At 40.2% G+C, this 20,201-nt stretch overlaps 1 protein-coding gene across 1 annotated transcript in view; it reads right to left on the minus strand.

The window, feature by feature from the left end:
* The window catches only part of LOC133959347 (gamma-aminobutyric acid receptor subunit alpha-2), a 33,273-nt gene extending 21,685 nt beyond the window's left edge, over positions 1–11,588 (minus strand). The window contains exons 1-4 of the mRNA XM_062394488.1: positions 11,265–11,588; positions 10,767–10,851; positions 7,779–7,894; positions 1,229–1,296 (exon numbers count right to left, since the gene is read on the minus strand). Coding sequence (XP_062250472.1) covers positions 1,229–1,296; positions 7,779–7,894; positions 10,767–10,837 — 255 coding nt within the window. The 5' untranslated portion in view covers positions 10,838–10,851; positions 11,265–11,588. The remainder of the gene's footprint in view (positions 1–1,228; positions 1,297–7,778; positions 7,895–10,766; positions 10,852–11,264) is intronic.
* Between the last annotated feature and the right edge of the window lie 8,613 nt (positions 11,589–20,201).

The raw sequence follows: 20,201 nt of genomic DNA on the forward strand, positions 1-20,201 counted from the left end.
CGATTGGTTTAAATATACCTACAGCCGCTTTGTTTGGCTAATGCTTATAAAGCTAAATCCAATATGTGGTCTTCTTTTTCTTCCTCTTCTCTAATTATTTTTTCCTTAATTTTCCAGCTCTGGCTGTCAGTGGTCCTCCTATAAATCTCATAAATCCTATTATGCATCCACCTCAGCAATCACTTGAATTGCTCCACAGTGTCAGAATAAATCAATCAGTCCACAAGAGAATATTTCATTTTGTTGCTCATTTTTATGAGACATCTATCTGGGCAAGAGCAGAACCTCAAATAAATCAATATATATTTTGCCATGTGTACTATTTTGCTAAAACATATGTTGATTTTACTGAGGAATAGATTTATATATATATATATATATATATATATACGTTAACTGAGATTACACCCCACTGATCTCACGATTTAGACACATTTCTATGAGCTCCAATGACTCTGGCTAACTCAGCAATGACCTCTTTAAGGAGATGATGTTTTCCTCTCAGCTGTTTGTCCGTCCATCCATCTGTTTGTTTGTTTTTTAAGATATTTAAAGACATCGGAGATGTTTTCAGAGAAATTATGTGGACGGGTCAATCTTAGTCAAAATGTGTCAATCAAATGTGGGCAGTGACCTAAATCTGCTATTTGGATGAGATCATTTTTATATTCGGATTTAAACTATTTAAAGTCCATCTCTGAGATCTGTTCCGCATCTATGTCCAATCGCGTTCCTTCTAGTTTACATATCTGTCAGAGGCCACTGCTTCATAACTGTTAAATCAATAGATCAATCACTTGGAAAATGGGTCTTGTGGAGGTGACGTGGATAATATGATGCGAAGGTGGCTGCATGTTGCAGAATGATAAACAGGAAGGCACAGGATAAACCAAGGAGGGACCTGAATAACAAGAGGACTTTCAATAATTTATAAGATGAAAATTGTCAGATGAATAGACATCGTGCTGAAGTGGGGAATACTGGTCCCACTTCAGCATTGTGTGTGTGTGTGTGTGTGTGTGTGTGCATTTGGCCTGATAGAAAGAAAGATACATAATGCCATTATAAAGAGGGGGGGGGGGGGGGGGGTCTGAGATGAAACTGAAAATTTAGCTTAACAAGTCTCTTTTCTTCCATTGCATGTGAACAGGCTGAGGTGTGGTCCTCTAAATGTTTACACAACACAGATATGGGTGAATAATTAAACACAATGAATGGATGCTCTCACCATGTCTGTGTCTGAAACTGGTCCAAAGCTGGTGACATAGATGTTTGTCTTCACCTCAGTCACCCTGTCTGGATAAGAGACAACAATTAGTAACATGTTAGTCAAAATGCTGCTCAAAGAATACAAAACTGAAAACTCTGTGCTGTGAGCTTTATTTTCTTTATTTCAAAGAGAGAACAGTTAAGGTGTTTTAATAGGGGAATAAATCATCCTGAAAACAATGGCATAAAACGTACAATACATAGTATTTTCTTAGTGGAAATATGTGGAATGGCTCAGGGAAGAAATCTTTCACTTTAAGAGCAGTTACTGATGAGAGCCGATCCAGGAGTTTGTTTTAATTTGTTTCACATTGAAAGGGTGTTTTATTATATTTTATATTTTATTGTTTTCTCAGAGAGTTATGTGCGAATCTTGATGAAAAGATTCAGACTTATTCAGACTGTTGGCATCGATGAGTGTGTGCAATTTTGTACATTGCCCCCTCAAAAGATCGAAGATTTAAATGTGGTTTCATGGAGGCGTGGGCTTTTTTATTGAGAGGTAACAATGTTTATATCAAGACCAGTCAACGCAGCGTTTTTTTGTAGTGTTTAGCATATTTAAAGATGCAATGTTTTCATAAGGTCACAATCCTTTAAAGGTTCAGTGTGTAAGATTTAGGGGAAAGGGATTTATTGGCAGAAATTGAATATAAAATCATTCTAGTGATGTTTTCACTAGTGTGATTAATCTAAATAGTACAGATTGTTATTTTCTTTATCCTAGAATGGGCCCTTTATATATATATATAATTTATATTTACTTCAGGAGCAGGTCCTCTCTACAGAGGCCACCATGTTGTTTTTTTAGAGCAGCCCAGACTGGACAAACTAAACATCTTTTGAGTTTTTATGACAACTGAAGGCTACTAGAGGTTCTCTTTCGTGTTTGGAAGGGCAGGGTGAGGTGAGGGGTGTTCAGCTGCAACATGCAACTTTACCAATAGATGTCACTAAATTCTACACACTGAACCTTTAAACGTTGCGGATCTTCCTTTTAAATCAATTTAATTTATTTTGAAGTATCTTTACCAATCAGATGGAGATCAGCTGTGTACAAACTCAGTTTACCTGTACATCACTGTGTTAACCAGCTCATGAGCTCCCCTTGTACGACTAACTTATGTGAGTCACAGTGACATGTGAGCTTGGATTTTAAGGGTCTGAAATTTGTCCCAAATGCTCATAGCGATGTGACGGATAGGAGGAGCAAAACCTCATATGCTTCCAAGTGATAATGTTCATGAAACAGGCATCAGGTCCATTTGCTTTCTCTACACTCAGTCTCTTTCAATAATTACTGCAGCTCGATCTCTCATGCTCGGTCAATTCAGAAAGCTTTCAGGTTTTACTCTACACTCTGTACTATAGTGTCAAACAGTGTCTTACATATGATCTGAAGAGATCATTACTCCGAAATAAAGTGCTCTCATGCATGGCGAGGTGTTCGGCCATCCACGTTCCTCTAACAAGACGTATTACGGAAAGGTTTTCTTATTCATAAGGTAATGAAAATCAAGAGGAAGTGACAGCTTGCTGGAGGATTGGTGCAATTCATTTAGCATGATATATGGTGGGGTGCCTTTATTTATGCTAACCAGGCCTTTGTATGGGATGCAATGATGAGGCTTTCACATTAGTTTGACTTATTTAAAGAGAGAGCTTCTTCATGCAGCCACACATACAACAGCAACCTATTAAACTCATAGTAAACCTGTTCTTCTTCTGGAAAGACATGGTGTCTTTTTACCATGGTAGGCATACTGTACCTTTCCACACTGAATTTCTCAATGACTTTGAAGGAAAATAATTCACTATATAGTCCATTGTATAGGACATTTTGTTGTGCCGTCCGAGTGTTTGGAGAAAATCACACGATTGTGTAAAATGAGCGGTCAGTAGCCTCGAGCTAAATACCATCATGCATTATTAAGAGGGAGAATTATATATGCAGACAGGAAAAATAAGTTATTTTGGTGTCTGACGTACCACAATGAACAGTCATCAGACATTTCCTCCTCCACAAAAGTCCATGTGGTTCTTTCTTTGGAGTAGAGTTTTTTGCACACCCGTTCAGTCCTGATACTTATGATAATGTGGCTCTGATGTGGTAAAAGTATTGCGTTACTTGTTTTAACAAGACGCTCCAAATTCCTCACTTTAACACAGGATGGAGAATGATATGAGGTATGTAGTGTGTGGAATTCTCTTGAACAGCCTTAAAAGAAATTCTCCTCCCCTGCCTCTGCCTTGCTTCTGCAAATTGGTTTGCATGCTTGTTGCCATTTGAAATATGAAATGCCCGACAAAGGTTGACTGACCAATACACAGCTATTCAATCAATTTGACAGGTGATTATTTTTGTTATTTCACACACAATAAATCCCCAACCTGTATCAGAACACTCCACATAAAAAAATTCAAAAAAAAAATCCACCACCACATGACAGCTACAGTCCAGTTTGCATTGCATGAGTGGAGCAAATCTACAAGCAAAACGAGCCACATTTGTGCAAATGATGCATCCTAGCAGTAGCGACCCTGGGAAAGCACAACCCTCTGGGAAAATACACGTTTACTATTTAAAAACATCCGGAGTGCATTTGGCGCCGGGGGACGTTTGGACCCTTATTTATAGGATCAAGGACAATACTTAAAGTTCATTTGTTCAGCAGGAGCAGTCACAAACATGTGCCTCTCACGTAATCTGAATCATTTGGTGCAGATGGGACCGCTGGAGCACGTTTAATTGGTCAGACGTAACCTGCCTGTTTTTAGGGGACTGTGCATCCCACTGTGCACCCATCCAAATGTCAGCTTCTCCGCTGCCGGTTTGGAGAGAGACAAAGAGCATCAGCAGAAACCCCCCCGATGGAGAAGTGGTTGAGTCAGGGAGGGCGAACGACATGACTTCAGAGACGTGGAATCTTTATCAGCCGAGCCTGATCTGGCTGCCTTGATCAAACTATCACATGTTCAATGACAGCATCTGTGGAACTTATAGTACCCACTGATGATATCCCCAACACAAAAGTGGTTAAAGAAAGTTCATCACTGTCTTTTTAATCATCTTTAACACCTGCTGTCTTGTACTGTTAGTGAAGTGTTTAATATTGATAATTGATATGTGGATATGCTGCTCAACAGCTTTTTTCTGGAGGTGGAAACACTTTACGTTTGCTGAATAGAGATTTTGATTATCAGCCACAATATTTAACAAGGTTCTAAAAGCAGGGGGTCTCTGTTATGCTGTAGTCACATGGGCACTGAGATCACCACTTACAGAATCAACAGAATCAAACCAGACGACCTTACAGTGTCACCCACACATTTCAAACATTAACTATTTATACGAAATAGTCTCTTTCACGAGGATTAAGAAAATCTGTCAGACCAAAGCAAGGCATGTGAGAAGATTTCTTGTGTTTGTGAGTTTGTATTTTGCTGCTGTCACTTTCAGTTGGAGCTGTGACCATGGGAAACAACAAACACGATATTGGATGCCAAAGACAAATTAAAAGGTGCGATTTCCAATAAAAAGCAGAAGGTTTGGACAGTTTTAAAGCTGACCTGAAGTCGTCGATACAGTAGATGGCAATTTTGGGGGGTAAAAAACGAATTAGTAGCAGCAAGCGTGAATATTAACAGAAGTGAGCTGCCTCACGGTCACACTTATGATGATGTGGGAGCAACTGTGCTTTCTGCATTCACTTAGCGGCCTGGCTTGCTTTCAGTGAAAGCGACAGACACCAATTGGTTAATTTTAAAAGAGCTCGGTATGGCCTCAGACACCCAAACACATGATCAAATCCATGGTAGTTACATTACAGGCTCTATAAAGGCCTTTTCTGCCTCTGAAAGAAATAGGTCTATTTTGCCATCAAATAGCTGTGTGGTTATATTGTATTACGCTGTAAATAAATTCAAGAGAAATCTGCAGCCTAAACCCAAACAGTTATTCTTTCAATGTTGAAACGATTACAGTTGTTTTTTTTTCTCTCCCCTGAAACCCTCTAGTAGCCCCAAGGGGACATGTGGGTTCATCTTGAAAACCTCTGCCCTACTTTCATCTTTTCCATCTCCATCATTTGATTCTCAGTGGCTGTAAAACTCACATCTCTTGTTTAATACAATAAAGCGTTCGACAATAACAACATTCAGCCGTGACAATAGATATTTCCTTTCAACTGTATGTACAGTCTAATTTAAATCCAATAACAGACATGATATTGATTATGCTGTCTTTAAGCCATGATTCACTTTCATTTGAACTGAATCAGTGTCTTTTGGTGCTATTGTTTAGGGAGATTTTTGTTGTCTAGTTATTAAGTATTAATTGCATTATATTACACACGTGTCCAATTTTTTTTGTCCACACCCTGATCAGGAATTAATCTGCAACTTTTTAATTTTAAAGTGTAAAATAGAGATGGTTGACACAGAGTGTGCACATACAGTAGATATCCTGCTTTACTTCATTGGGATTCAGCCTCCTTTTTTATGCCATGTTACTTGAACCATGAAAACTACCCCTGAATATGTATATAGTATGCATCAGTGAACACACGTGCAGCTGTGATGATGCTCTTTTCTCAGCCATTATAAATGTGTTATAAACCCAAGTCCACGGAGGCGTTGACATGTTTTTCCCACAGATGAGACATACAGATGTAATGTGTCTACAATGTGTAAAATTCCATCCGTCATTTCACTTTCCCTTCTCTGACTGAATTCTGCTCTGTGTGGCGTCATCCCTGTGTACATTAATGGGTAAAGTGCGTTTCTGCCACTACCCAGTGAGTGATGGTCTAGCTCCCACTGGGGCCCAGTCTGATAAAAATATATGTGCTCTCTGTACTTTAAGACACTTTGGAGAAAACTGCTGATTTATGTTTGAATGTTTTATTTAAATGTTTTATTTCAGACGTCTGATCTCACTTATGTCTTCAGGTCTTCATGTCTTTTGCTGAAGAATGGTTATTTCATGTCATTTTTTTCACTTTAAAAAATCAATACAAGAAACACAGAGAAACCTACTAACTGTTTATATTTTCTGGAGATGCATTAAGTAATAATTTTGGTATATTTAACAACACTTGATGAAAAACCTTTCTGAGGATATCAACTGATGCTTTGCTCTCGTAATAGACTCTAGCTTTTCCTCCACAGGAAATGTGCTAGCAGCACCATTACTGTTGGTCCAGTTGTACAGACTGAGCATTGCCAAGCTAAAGGAGGCCTGTTCCCCATATGGCAGCTCCTGGGCTGGGCTGATGGCCCCAGGAATTTGAATTTCAAATGGCACCACATCCTAAGGGAGGGGCTCAGCTTTGGGATGATGGGCCAGCTGGAAATGAGATGCCAAACATGGCTGATGATGGCAGAGGTGAGGATAGAGCGAGTGGCACCAGAAGAGGCCACATAAGAAGACACGATTTTCCACAGCTAACGAAAGGCTGTCCTGTGACGAGAGTTCGGATCGAGATCTCTCAAAGCCTATTATGCTTATGCAGCTCATAATGTATGAAAAGGCTAAGAAGCTCTGAAATTCACCGTTTACTGGCTGTTGATAACAAAACTTCTAAATATAATAATCAACATTATGTAAATATAGTAGAATATATGTTTTTCATACAACAACAAAAAATGGCAAATACAAACCATTCCAAAATGTGAATTTACTGACACTGCAGTCAGACAACTTCCATAAAGCTATCTTACCCTTTGAATGAATAGTCAATATATATTATTTCAAGATAACAATAAGACACAAAGGATGTTTTGAATCATTTTGTTCAAAGTAGGAGATGAAATGCTCTGAGACATAAAGCCGCAGATAAATTTGAATATGTTTCCACCAATCAGAATGTAGAAGTGACTTGGAGAATTATCACTGAATCAACACTTACAATTGTGCCAGTGATGACAAAAAGGGAAAAAATGATCTGTGCACCAGAAAAGTCCACTTCTCCAAGACTTAATCCCAATATTGTAATATCAATCTCCTAATTACAGTTATTATAAAAATGTGATAGTAATATCTGGCAGACCAGAATATTATTTAAAATATTATGAATCTTCCTTATAGCTTAACTAGCTTTACAAACATCGAGCACAACTAGACATCACTAAAACATTATGCGTAAACATAGTTTTTCGTTAGATATCAGACAAATTCCGTGGACATTTTCTGCAAAAAGTCTTGTAAGAATAAAACCCATGTGCAGGGTTAAATGTGGCCACTTTGGTTGCTGTTACTTTCCAGGAAGTGGAGTCAGGGTTATATAACCTAAATGTTTTGTGCACAGAGTGTGTTTGTCAGTTTATTCTCGAGGGGATTGCTGCCAAAGGTTATCGAGACAACAAAAGCTGATGTTAAATGAAATGCTCTCACTCCAAATGAGCCTTTCAGATACTGGATGTTTCATAACCGAAAATTAGACTGTATGAATTGCACAGATTTTGAATAATAAGACTCTACATCCAGTTATAGCACATCAGTTCCTTACCCCCAAGACCAGGCCGTAGACGGTTGTCGTATCCATCCAGCAGGCTGTCCAGGATGCGCGTGAACAGGGTGATGTTGGTTTTGAAGGCATCAGATGCGGCGTCGGCATTCACTGATCTAGTCGGCACACAGACACAGGACGACATGACCAGCTGAGGCCAACTTCCACAAACAAACCTATGATTACATTTGAAATGTCTTTGGATGCATAGCTGTTCCCCTCAGAGGCTTTTGATTTATGGAGAGAAAAGAGGTTATCATCTTACAGAGGCTCCATATATGCCCACACAGACACACACATACATGCACATTGTTACACACGGATGACCCAGTTCAAGGCAGAACATTTGTCTGCCATCTGATCTCAGAGCCAAAACACAACAGAATATGCTAATTTAATCAGTGTTAGAGATTCATGGTAAATAAATTCAGATAAGGTACTACAGTAAAGACAAACATTATCACAGACGAAATCACCTCTGTCAACAGCCCTGCTGTGACAGCCTCAGGTTATGGGCATATTTTACTTGAAGAAGGAAAAGTATTAATATTAATATTAATATTACATATTAATCATTTTACAAATCAGAGTATTTTCTGTTTGGACCACATTTCTCTAATTACCATTACTGAATGTATTGGGTTAATGGAGCTGACTTACTGATGCTGCTAGGCTAAGAATATTTGATCTCATATTTTCAAATGTGCTTTCTTGAAAAGCAACAGTCAGATTTAAAATCACAATAATCAGTATATATACAGATATGTTCAGGCTGCTTTATGATCATCCATAAACCCATAGATAAACATTTCAGGTAGTGATTATGTTAACATTAGACTGCTAATGTTAGCTAATGAAGTAGTTAACTAGCAGCACAAAGCTAACTAGCTCGTTAGTCAGATTTCCTAATTAATGTAGTTAAGCACATATGTTACATATACTGATGAATTATTATATATATATATTATATATTTTACTTTAGTGTCTCCTCTGTGTTTGAGTTATAAATATCAAACATTTCTAAAAGCAGTCGTTCCCACTTGAAAATACAAAACCAACCAGGGGCAAAATAGCTGCAAAGCCTGAACTGCTGACTTTTACATTTGAATAAAAAATCTAAGATGTATCATATGCAGTAACATATGCTGTTTGTATGTTTGTATCTTGGATGGTGTTAGTCTACTTGTTAGCAGGACACAGACTTCAGCCCTAAATTACAGCAGGAAAAAATCCCAGGGGGAGGCTTTGCTGTTTTTCTCCCATTCTTCAGATGCATTGCTAAACTTCAAAAAGGTCCAGCTCCACGGCAAAGATTTGAATTTTTAGTAGCCTATACTTTGCTCCAGATTAAAAGATGTAATAATAAATATCCAACAGCTCTGAGGCTTTGCGTCGTTTTCATGAACAAGGTTTTGTTTGGTTGGGCTGAGCAGTGACTGGGCCAGTGAGCCCAGTCCACGTGCAGCACGTATTCATGCACATCCTGAATGATGGGCACACACAGAGAGGCCCGGTGAAAAAAATTGACAGCTGTGGTAAAAACTTAAAGGACGTTTTGACCATCCACTGGCCCATTAATGCAGTGGGATTTGGTTGGCCTGTCTGAGTATGACAGTCGAGTGTGCTGTCTATGTGTATGAGAGAGAGAGAGAGAGAGAGAGAGGGAGCATTAAGAAGAGGCTGAGTGAACATGGCACCATAGGAAATACAATTTTACTAATTTGAAAGTAAAAAATGAGCAAAACCTATCTTGTCATTTTCACTTTAGCTTTTTTCTTGCTGTGACATACTGTGAAAGACCTATAGTACTATAGACAGTAGAGTTGCCATCTGGCAGTCCCTCAGAAAGTCTCTGTAGGCCTTGTGTACTTCACTTGATCATTAGGCCTCAACAGTGAATAAATGACCTCATTTAAATTATCCCCAATGATTATTACATTGGTCGTCTTTGTTTGTATCTGTGCCAGAGAGGGTATTGGTCATATTTTAGGATGGTGAATAAATAAGGGAAGAAAAGAAGAAGAAGAAACTCATTAAAAGAAGAAACTCTTTCTATTTTGTTGCAGATCTGGATCATGGGGTGGATCCAGGAATTTTTTGACTTCCTGGAACATTGTGAGATAAGATTTAAGGGAATTATTCATGGATCTTTATGAAAAAAACAGGGCATGTTGAGTGACTGAAATATATATGTGTGCATGCATTTGGTGCAGATCCATGAAAAAAATCCAGATCTAGCGATTTAAATGTAGTTTCATAAGGAGACTGGGTTAGGGTTAGACTGTTGGAGGTATGCACTCTCCTGTGTGCCATTCACAAAAGCTTCCAGACGTCTCACTTAAAAGCACATATTGCTCTAATTTTAGCTTCTCTTCATTGGCCTCAAATTGATTTTAAGATTTTATTGGTGACTTTTAAAGCCCTTTCTGGACTGGCACCCAGGTACATTTCAGATCTTTTGACACCATAAGTGCCTGGTGGTAACCTGAGGTCCTCAGCGACGGCCCCACTCACCATTCCACAGTCCAGACTGAGGACCGAAGGTGAGCGGGCCTCCACTGTCAGGGCTGCTAAACCATCTCCCTGAGGAGATCCACCTGGCAGACTCCTTGTCCATTTTTAAACCTCTCTTGAAGACACATTTTTGATGGTGTGCTTTCTCCTAGTTCGGACTCTATAATCCATTATAATCATTTTACAGTGTTTTGTTTTATTTTTATTTTCAGGGTAGTCTTTTCTCTTTTCAAAAGACACATGATTTGATAACGTGACATATCATGTGAAGACCATTAGTGAATAGCTTGCCTTAGTTTAAAAAAAAATAAACAAACAGAATTCTAATGATGCTTTTTACAGAATTATTAGTAGCTTTTCACCACGAAAAGGCCGCATTTCTTATCAATATCATCATCAGTATGACCTGGGGTGTCCCCCCCCGCCCCCCCCCCCCCCCACGTGAGACAGAGAGTGTGAGGCCCCCAGACTCACCTGGTCGTCCACACAGCAGTGAGCACCAGCAGGCTGAAGACAAGTAGAGACGCGCGTCCTCTGCTCCACATGGCTGCTCACACACCTACACACAACAGGACAGCGGAGCATCAGTGAAACCGGCTTCAGATGTGAACTGCGCGATCCTTAGAACCATTACTTATTTCTGGGGGATTCCCTTTAGCGCACATGAGGAGGGGGTGAGAAGAACCAGCAGCAGCAGCAGCACCAGCAGCAGCAGCGGTGACAGCCACTGACAGTAATTAGTATTCACTGACACGTCCCACGCCTCCACTCGCTCAACATTAATATTGGATCAAGTCAGTGCATCCGTTTCAAGCCGCGATTTACACGATAAAATGCAGAAAATAGCCAATAATATCAGACACTAAGAACGTGCAGGGGCTGCTCACCCACGCTCCCCCTGCATCCCCTCACATAATAAGCCTACAGGGTTGCATCCTTTGTGTCTGTGGCCGTGGGGGAGAGCAGACTCACCTCAGGTGCACAAAGTACCTGCTGCAGCGGGGGTCGTCGAAGATGCAGGAAAGTTAAGGAGAATTCAGCGCTCGCTCCCGGTGTGTAAGTGAGAGTGAACGAGCGCAGGTCTGTCATGAGAACAAAGCTGCTGATAAATCATAGTCCCAGCCAGCAGCAAGAATGCACCCGGAATGCATTGGCTTTCATTGTGTCCCCAAATTTCATATGAAGAATATATAACAAAAAAATGGAATGATGTATCAACTAAAAAATAAAAAATAAAATAAAAAAACAAAAAAAAACAAGCAGTATGTTGGGAGAGGATCCTGGCTTCAGATTGCCCTGCTCGGCATCCTCCTCAGCTTAGTGTAGAAGCTCGATGTGAATCGTGATAAGCAAGGAGCACATCTCAGTCTCCCTCATCTCCACACAAAAACTACAAAGGCTGAGGAGGAGGAGAGACACTGGGTCCTAGAGGTAGTTTGGTTTCCACTGAGCCTCCTCCTCCTCCTCCTCCCCCAGCTCCGATCTTGGAATGCGATGATGCTCATGGATGTTGTGTCCAGTCTCGGTCAATAACTCAGTGGCACGTTGGTTATGCAGAAACAGACACAACTCTGTCATTGAATTGTCCTGATGGAAATGGCAAGTTTGGAAATGGAGCATATTGAGTATGCTACATTTGGGTGTCTTTTACAAAAGGGAAATGCCAACCTATCCCCAAATTTTAGATGCATGATTTCTGAGAAATAGCTTGCTCCAAGAAATGAAGAAACAAATGCACACTGTCCAAAACAACTGGCATGAGCCACAAGAAGATCACCCCCAGTCGAAAGTCGGCAACGTGCATGCTACATTATAAGGTAAGTAAACCAGTGAGTTGTGGTTGGCGGAACTTCAAATCAAATCAACTCAAAGTTTATTGTCACATGCACCAATGACAGCGTCATCTGAGCAGTGACCTGGCGGGCAACAGCTACGCAGTAGATGACTTTACAAAACAGAAAAATAACTTACTAACATACTCTATAACATACTATATATAATAACATACTATATATAATAACATACTACATATAACATAGTAAAATGAAGCAGCAGTTAACAGGGTGAAGGAGTTGGGAATATTAAATTAAATAATATGAATATATGTGAAATAAGTGTATTTGTATGAGTGGAGGAGCAGAATGTACAAGGTGACTGTTCAGAGAGTTATTGTTGATTGTTCAGAAACCTTACGGCCTGGGGGAAGAAGCTGTTTTTGAGTCTGGTAGTCCGTGCTCGGATGCTCCGGTAAAGTCTGCATGCAGCAGTGTGAGAAGTCCACAGCCTGGGTGGCTGTGGTCCTTGATGATCTTCCATGCTTTTCTCAGGCATCTTGTACTGTAGATGCCTTGCACGGAAGGGAGATTGCAGCCGATGGAGCAGCTACCATACCAGGCAGTAGTGCAGCCTGAGAGGATGCTCTCAATGGTGCGCTGTAAAGGTTTGTTAAAGTTTTTGCAGCCATGCCAAACTTCTTGAGTCTCCTCAGGAAGTATACGCGCTTTTGTGCAGTTTTGACCACAGAGTCCGCTTGTTTGGACCAGGTAAGGTCATCTCTGATGAACACACCGAGGAACTGGAGCTCGGAGACTCTCCCTTCTACAGCTCCATCGATGTGTATCGGACCGTGACCCCCCCTCTGCAGCTTCCTGAAGTCCACGATCATCTCCTTGGTCTTGCAGACGTTAAGAGACAGGTTGTTCTCTTGGCACCATGTTGCCAATCCCCTGACCTCATCTCTATAGGCGGTCTCATCGTTGTTAGAGATGAGACCCAGGATGGTAGTGTCGTCTGCAAATTTCAGGATGATGTTAGAACTGTGTGTTGCCACACAGTCCTGCGTGTACAGGGAGTACAGGAGGGGCCTGGGTACGCAGCCCTGAGGGGCCTCGGTGCTCAGGGTCAGTGAGGAGGAGGTGTGGTTACCCATTCTCACCACCTGGGGTCTGCTTGTCAGGAAGTCCAACATCCAGTTGCACAGGGGGGTTTTAAGACCCAGGCTACTGAGCATGGGGACGAGCTTGGCAGGCACATTTGTGTTGAACGCTGAGCTGTAGTCCACGAACAGCATCCTCACATATGTGTTAGCCTTTTCAAGGTGGGAGAGGGTGGTGTGTGTTGTCAGGGCGATAGCATCATCCGTGGATCTGTTTGGGGGTAAAAATGCTAAATGATCTGTATTTGTGTATTGTCTTTCTTGTCTTTACAGCGATGGACCTCTAGCCTTTGTGCATCATTGACCATTTTACTAGTCACATAGACCACAGGCCCCCATTTGACAAGAGTTTAGTTTAGCTTAGATTATAATTTCAGGACCATAATAGTCATGGACTCTCTCAGTCTGTTACTTGGATGAAATTATATTAAAATATTGGCCCCTTCAAGGACCACTGAGAACCCCTGCCCCTGCACATGTGAAACTGGCATTGCTCCATAGTGACATTGTGTTGTTGTGGACGAGTGCTTCTTTTTTTTATGTTTTATACTGTTTCCTTTTTGTGGCTAGTAGCCTGGAAACCAAATCAGCATATTCATTCACTCTCGCAAGTATGAATTTGTGTTGCGATGCCTGCAAGCTAATAGGCTAGGCCCTTCTGATGCAGTGTTACAGAGTATTTTTCCCACCAAAAATGATTTACTTTTATACGAATCCCATCTTTACCTTAACAGATAAAAAGCAGTTCTATGAATCACCCACTTTTCAACACAGTGATATGTTTTGAGTGATGTACTTTGATATATGTATTGAGACTCACCAGAACCTTGATTTATTTGCCTTGTATTCATTTTTGGACCTTTACTGTTTGATGGAAAATCCTCAAACAATCAAATAATAATAGAAGGAGCTCCTCAAAACAGTCTTAGATGTAAAACTGACTGACTCATTCATATATGTGAAGGTTAACTGTTCAGCTGCTGTGAAACAAATGTGAGGAAAAGTCTTGATATCACCTTGATGGGCTGAATCACAAAATCAACATGCGGGTCCGACCATCAACTGGATTAAAGAAAAGGTGTTGGTCTTTGTTGCATGTGTGTGTTTGTGTGAGGGGGGGGGGGGGGGGAGACAAAGTGAACGAATGGCCCTCTTGATAATTTGTTGTTGCCAGGACTACAGTTTGAAACAGTCAGCCTGTTGTAGATTCAGCGTTGACACCGTGCAGGATCATCACGCCAAATCACCTTTAAACCAGAAACTCACTAACGAAAATAAAAATCAAACTGTTTCCATGACATTGTTCTTGAATTGCGCCACATGCTCCATGGACTTCTTTAGGGGCTGTTCTTTCAGCACCACTTCTTATATATGAATGTAGCTTCATTCAGCATCCGACTACAGATCCCCGGTCACTCTCTCCTATGATTTATGGTTTCACATGTAATATTACAAGCTAGTGTACATGCTACTGACAGAACATACATGTGTGATTAAGACTTAATTAAGTATATTTTGTTTAGTCGTTACATTAATGCCTAAATTTCCACATGTATTCATTTAATAACAACGGTCAGTCTGTGGTGTTTCACTTACATCAATTCTTGACTTTAATATAGATTTTTGTAGGGAAAGTGTCATGTGACTGTACTTTGTTTCATTTGTTTAATGTTAGTCAGAAGATGGAGTTGACTTTTAGACTTGGATGACAAACCATGTAATTTCTTTTGGTAATTTGTTAGAATTCCTTGTAGCTTATTGACTGAAAAAGAATATAGAATTAAGTGCAGGTTAAGTTAAAGGGATAGTTCACCCAATGAGTTTCACGGGGAAACAGTGCTTTAGCCAAATCCAATACAATTAAAGTAAATCGTGATCACAACTGTAAAATAACAACAGATAAAAATACATTTGTGCGCACTTGTGCGCACACATTGCACACAAGCTTTCGCCCAAGGGTATGCACGGTAGCATTGCTATTTCCCTTGGCATCGCTGCATAACTGCAGTTACTGCTGAGTATTTCTGATGTCGTCACATGCCCCTTGGGGGGGAGCATAGAGGCGCGAGCTTGTGTGGTGTGTGCGTGCGCGTGAACCTGACGGTGGCTCAAGGACCTTTAGGGTAAAAACTTGATGTAAATGACACCGTTCTGAGTCAAATTAGAATGTCTGGGCTTATGGAAGGTTGGATGACATCATAGGGGCAATATGGAGGCATTTCATTTTTTTTTTATTTTGTAAGGAAGGAGTCACCAGTTACTTCAATTGTATTGGATTTGGCTAAACCTCTGTTTACCCCTCACACTCTATAGAAATGTATCTGGTAACCGTGGCAGATCCAGTGACTGGCTGAAGAGAGAGGATAAAACGGCACACCACACACAAAGAGAGAGAGAGAGAGAGGGGGGGGGGGGGGAGAGAGGGAGAATTATGTCTCCATGACTTCAGAGGCGTTTATTCATTTCCTGTAGACTTCCTCTAACCTTAACCCAAACCACTGACCCAGCCATCTCCAATTAACTATAGTCTTTAGTCTGAACCCCCACCCCCATCCCCCACGCCCTCCAAACCACACACACACACAGATCAAAACAGACCTCACTGGACCCCAGGGGTCGGACCATTATCAAGCAGTCACTGCCTTCTTCTGCTATGCTTCTGATTAGAGGGTTGTCCCATTAATCTCAGCTCTAATCCATAGCTGTGACAGGTGATCGATGACGCAGGTCATCTCAGTATGGTGAGCCTCGGGCCCATCATCAGGTCAAGCAAAGAAGGCAGGTAGGACACACAAGCTAGGGAAAGGCAACAGCATCAAGGACAAAAGGGGAAAAAGAACAAATCTCTCATTTTGTTAAACTTTGTTGTCATGGTTTTGCATGTGTTTCTATTTTTCCTCTGAACTTAGATTTTACTCGCGCTGCCAGCCTCTGGGTTACACAGTCTTACAGCACATTGTTTATTGCAAGATGTTGCATCATAGTACCGCCAGGCCTGCGTATGTACCGGTTGGACACTTTGAGTGACAATGCATATTGATCAGGTCCATGCAGAGGATGGTGAGCAAATAATTTCAGGGTGAAAGGTGGCTGTGAATATTTTATTAAAAAAGATCATTATTTCACCTCTACGTGGTCAGCATGGTTTCAAGGAAAACAGTGAAATATGATGTGACGAAGGGAGATATCTTAGAACAGTCCAGGATTAATTTAATAGATAGTTTTACAGCACACATTTTTCCTGATGGCACACATTAATACAAATAGTGCCATCCAAATATGCAGTGTTATTCATCTTAAGTATGACTAATGGGGGTCTGATATCTACCATCTGTCCTTTTGCTGGTAACCTAGACATGTCTATTAACCCCCTTTTTTTTTTTTACAGCCACTATTTTCCAACAGCAAATTACCTGTAAACAGTGAGAATACCAAGGGAGCAATTCAAATGCAGATTCAGACCGGCAGCGGCTGACTGATGTGCACTCAGTAAGTGGGGGAGCAGCTCAATCAAAAAAGCTGGTGAAGGAGAAGCGAGCTGCTGCATCGAGACGATCCAAAATGAATCGGTGCATCTAAATAGAGTCAATACCTCATAAGGGCTGTCTGTGTATTTGTTGAAGAACAGAATAAACTGCTTAATAGCCATGTGGGGTGATATGACTCACATGCACGCACATGCTCACACAAATGTACACATGCACACACATTACATCCTCTGCTGGAGATACACGGTAATGTTCCAGACATCAATCATCCACACAGACGTTTCCATCACCGGTTTGACGTTAAAAGCTACACACACACACACACAAACACACACACACACACACAATATCCTTGTGCATTTGATTTGATTCTCATGTTATATAGAATCAGGTGGTCTGCGACTGTGCTGACATTTTGGGGAGGATATACCTGAACCAGTCGCACAACGTGCTGTTGTCAGTTGTGTGTCAGCACGAGTTGATTCCCCAGGCAGAGCTGGAAACCATTCTCAGGCCTGTTACCTCGGCAACAAGTCATGCATGGCAGAAGAAAGATGTTGTGAGAGAAGAAAGATGAGGAGCCCATCGAGGGGCTCTGACACTCTTAAAGAGATAGGTCACCCTCAGAAACTGTTTGTCAAACCCACAATCCCAGCAGCTGACACATCATTACGCTGGAACGACTAAATGGAATGCAGCCGTCGCTAATGTTATTAGTTACACCTGCAGTTGACAAAATGCCAAGATGTCCGCTCGGGGGAAAGGCATGTAAATCAATATGTAAGAGGTGACAAATGGACATGTTGATGTTCATGCGGGACAGTTGAGAAAAATGCAGAGCTGGAGGAAGATATCATACTCAGCCAGAGGCAAAAATAGAACATGGTATTAACTGTTCAAAATATATGATACATTAAGGAATCTTTAAGAATAATGATGATGTGTCAGTCTATGGAGAAGCTACAGAGGCAGTGTGTTTTCATTTCAGTACAACAACACACACATATAAAGTAGTATTTTGTTAAAGAAAATTAAATACAAATAAATATAATATGATAAGAAAAATACATAATTATAATACTATATATATAAATCAATGCCATTATTTCAAAAGACATTTGTCTGCAGAACTTATTCTGATTTCAGTTATGAAACCATGATTAAATGTCCCACATATTGTCCTGCTGATGAGTACAGATGGTTCCAAGGATCAGGGTGTGTTTCAGTGCAGAACACCTCAGCCCTGAGCCCAGAGCACCACAGATGGAGACAAACAAAAGTTCACGCAGAGTTCACGTTATCGGCTGCCAGATGAGCTCACTTTCACAAAACACTACAGACAAATCTCTGCCTCCTATTTTCTGTGCCATATATAATGCAATAGTTGAAACACACGGGGCTTATCAAAATGAAAAGGTCACTCTCATGACCTTGCCGAGGCTTTTTATGTAGCAGGAGTTCTCTGCACTCGCCGTGGCTAATTTCCCTCAGGTTACCAAGGAAACTAAAGCCAGCGTTTTGGCAGTCATATTGCATCTGCCATCTTCAGCTGCAGAGTGTCTACAATAATTCCTTTTTTATCCACGGCTAAATTTAACTGCTGAGCCCGTGTGTACAAACAGCAGCGAGCTAAACCGTGGGCTCTCACACCTGGTTTCCAGAGCACGCTGTCACATGCTGAAACCATCTCTGTCTCACAGAGCAGCAGAGAAACTCAGCAGAGGACATTTTTAGATCTCTATTTGGGGGTTTTATTTTGCTACAAAGCTGATAAAGAAATACTGTTTGGCACAAATACCTTTTTACCAGTATATGTGTGTCTGTAATATACCTCCTGTATGGCTTGTATAAAAACATGAGTGGCCATTACATCTCTCATTTTTCCAACATGGTTATGCACAACAAAATATTGACTTCCTGCAGGTAGAAACCCTGCAGTTTACAAATTGTCATTTATTGTTAATTTTAGGAAGAAAAATGTTGTATGGTACAAAAGAAATAGCGAGTTTCTGGTTTAAAGGTGAAATGTAAACAGGCCTGGAATTGTAAGAGGACATTTCCAGTGATTCCTCCTATCCTAGTTTCTTCATCTGATTTTAAATAAATGTATAAAAATGGCATCAAATTTGTATTTAATCAGTATGAACAGCCCATAGTTACATTACATTACATTACATTTCATTTAGCTGACGCTTTTATCCAAAGCGACTTACTTAATTAAATGTAAGTTAAATGTATCTTATGTTTCTTATTCCAGTATATTTAGATATGCTCCACAGATGTTAATTTAACCATATGCAGATTGATACAAAGAATTTAATGTTCTTCTCTTTGAAAGTTATCTTTTGTACTAATGATCCTTTGACCCTTTCTCTCTTCATTTAACAAAGCAATCTAGCCTGCAATGGATAAAGACGATTTGCCCAAATAAATGTAATCTAAGTAGTGTTTTGTTTCCTGTTTAATGCTAAAGATGTGTAACCTTCAGGATTTATACAGCATTTAGATCATGTATATTCTGAGGGGTTCTGGCAGTAACAGATAGACATAGGCAGCTTTAAAGTTTATTGGTACATTGCAGTACAGTGTCTGTTGCTACTTTAGTTCAAACAGCCACTAGATGGTGCAGAATTACACACGTTTTATTGTTCTCTGCTCACTAATCAGTCATTTTTCTGTGTCAATGTTCTGTTTTTTGTGAAAAAGGGGAAAAGATGATTTCCCTGAAAAAGAACAGTGATGAAACCTCTGATGTGACATGGTGTTTCTCGCTTCAACAAATTTAAACACTGATTTCTGTGAGGATTGATTTTCTACTTCTATCATTTTAGATTTTTTTGTTATTTTCTTGTGTTATCTTTTGTTAGTTTAGCATCTTGAAGGTCTAAATTTGTGCTTGTAGTTCTTTTGTCATCATAAAACATTTTAATGAACACAAGCTCTCTGGTTTGAGATGAAAATATTTGTTCAAAACTCATGTAAAATGTGTCTTTACTCTAATTATAATGTATAATATAAACTAAAGGTTCTATAGTACTCGTGTCAGTATATTTTACTTATTTACTCATTTCTGCACGTAAACAACCAAATCCCTCTCAACTGTAACACAGATTTTCTGTTGTTCTGTATTTAACAGTATAAAAGTAAATCAATGAGACAGTAGAGTTTCCTCTGCTTTAGTCTCTACCTGAGCAGGAAGAGACACCATCTGCATGTGCATCTCATTATGTTTGTCAGCTCCTATAAACTCATTTCACTTTGTTTTGTTGCTGTCTCACACAGTGCAGACAGTATTGTATGACTCACATTTCATATTAACACAAATTCAAAAAGCTGAAAGTACAGGTTGAAATGTTCAGTTTGATATTGCCATATTCAGAAAGTTTTGACTGGGACACGCTCATCTCTGCTGTAAACAGGTCAATTCAAGGTACAGTATCTAAGATGGGGATCTGTTGGCATAAATGGAACAAAGCATCCATAATT

This window comes from Platichthys flesus, chromosome 8, assembly GCF_949316205.1.
Source record: "Platichthys flesus chromosome 8, fPlaFle2.1, whole genome shotgun sequence".
NCBI classification, from domain to species: domain Eukaryota; kingdom Metazoa; phylum Chordata; class Actinopteri; order Pleuronectiformes; family Pleuronectidae; genus Platichthys; species Platichthys flesus.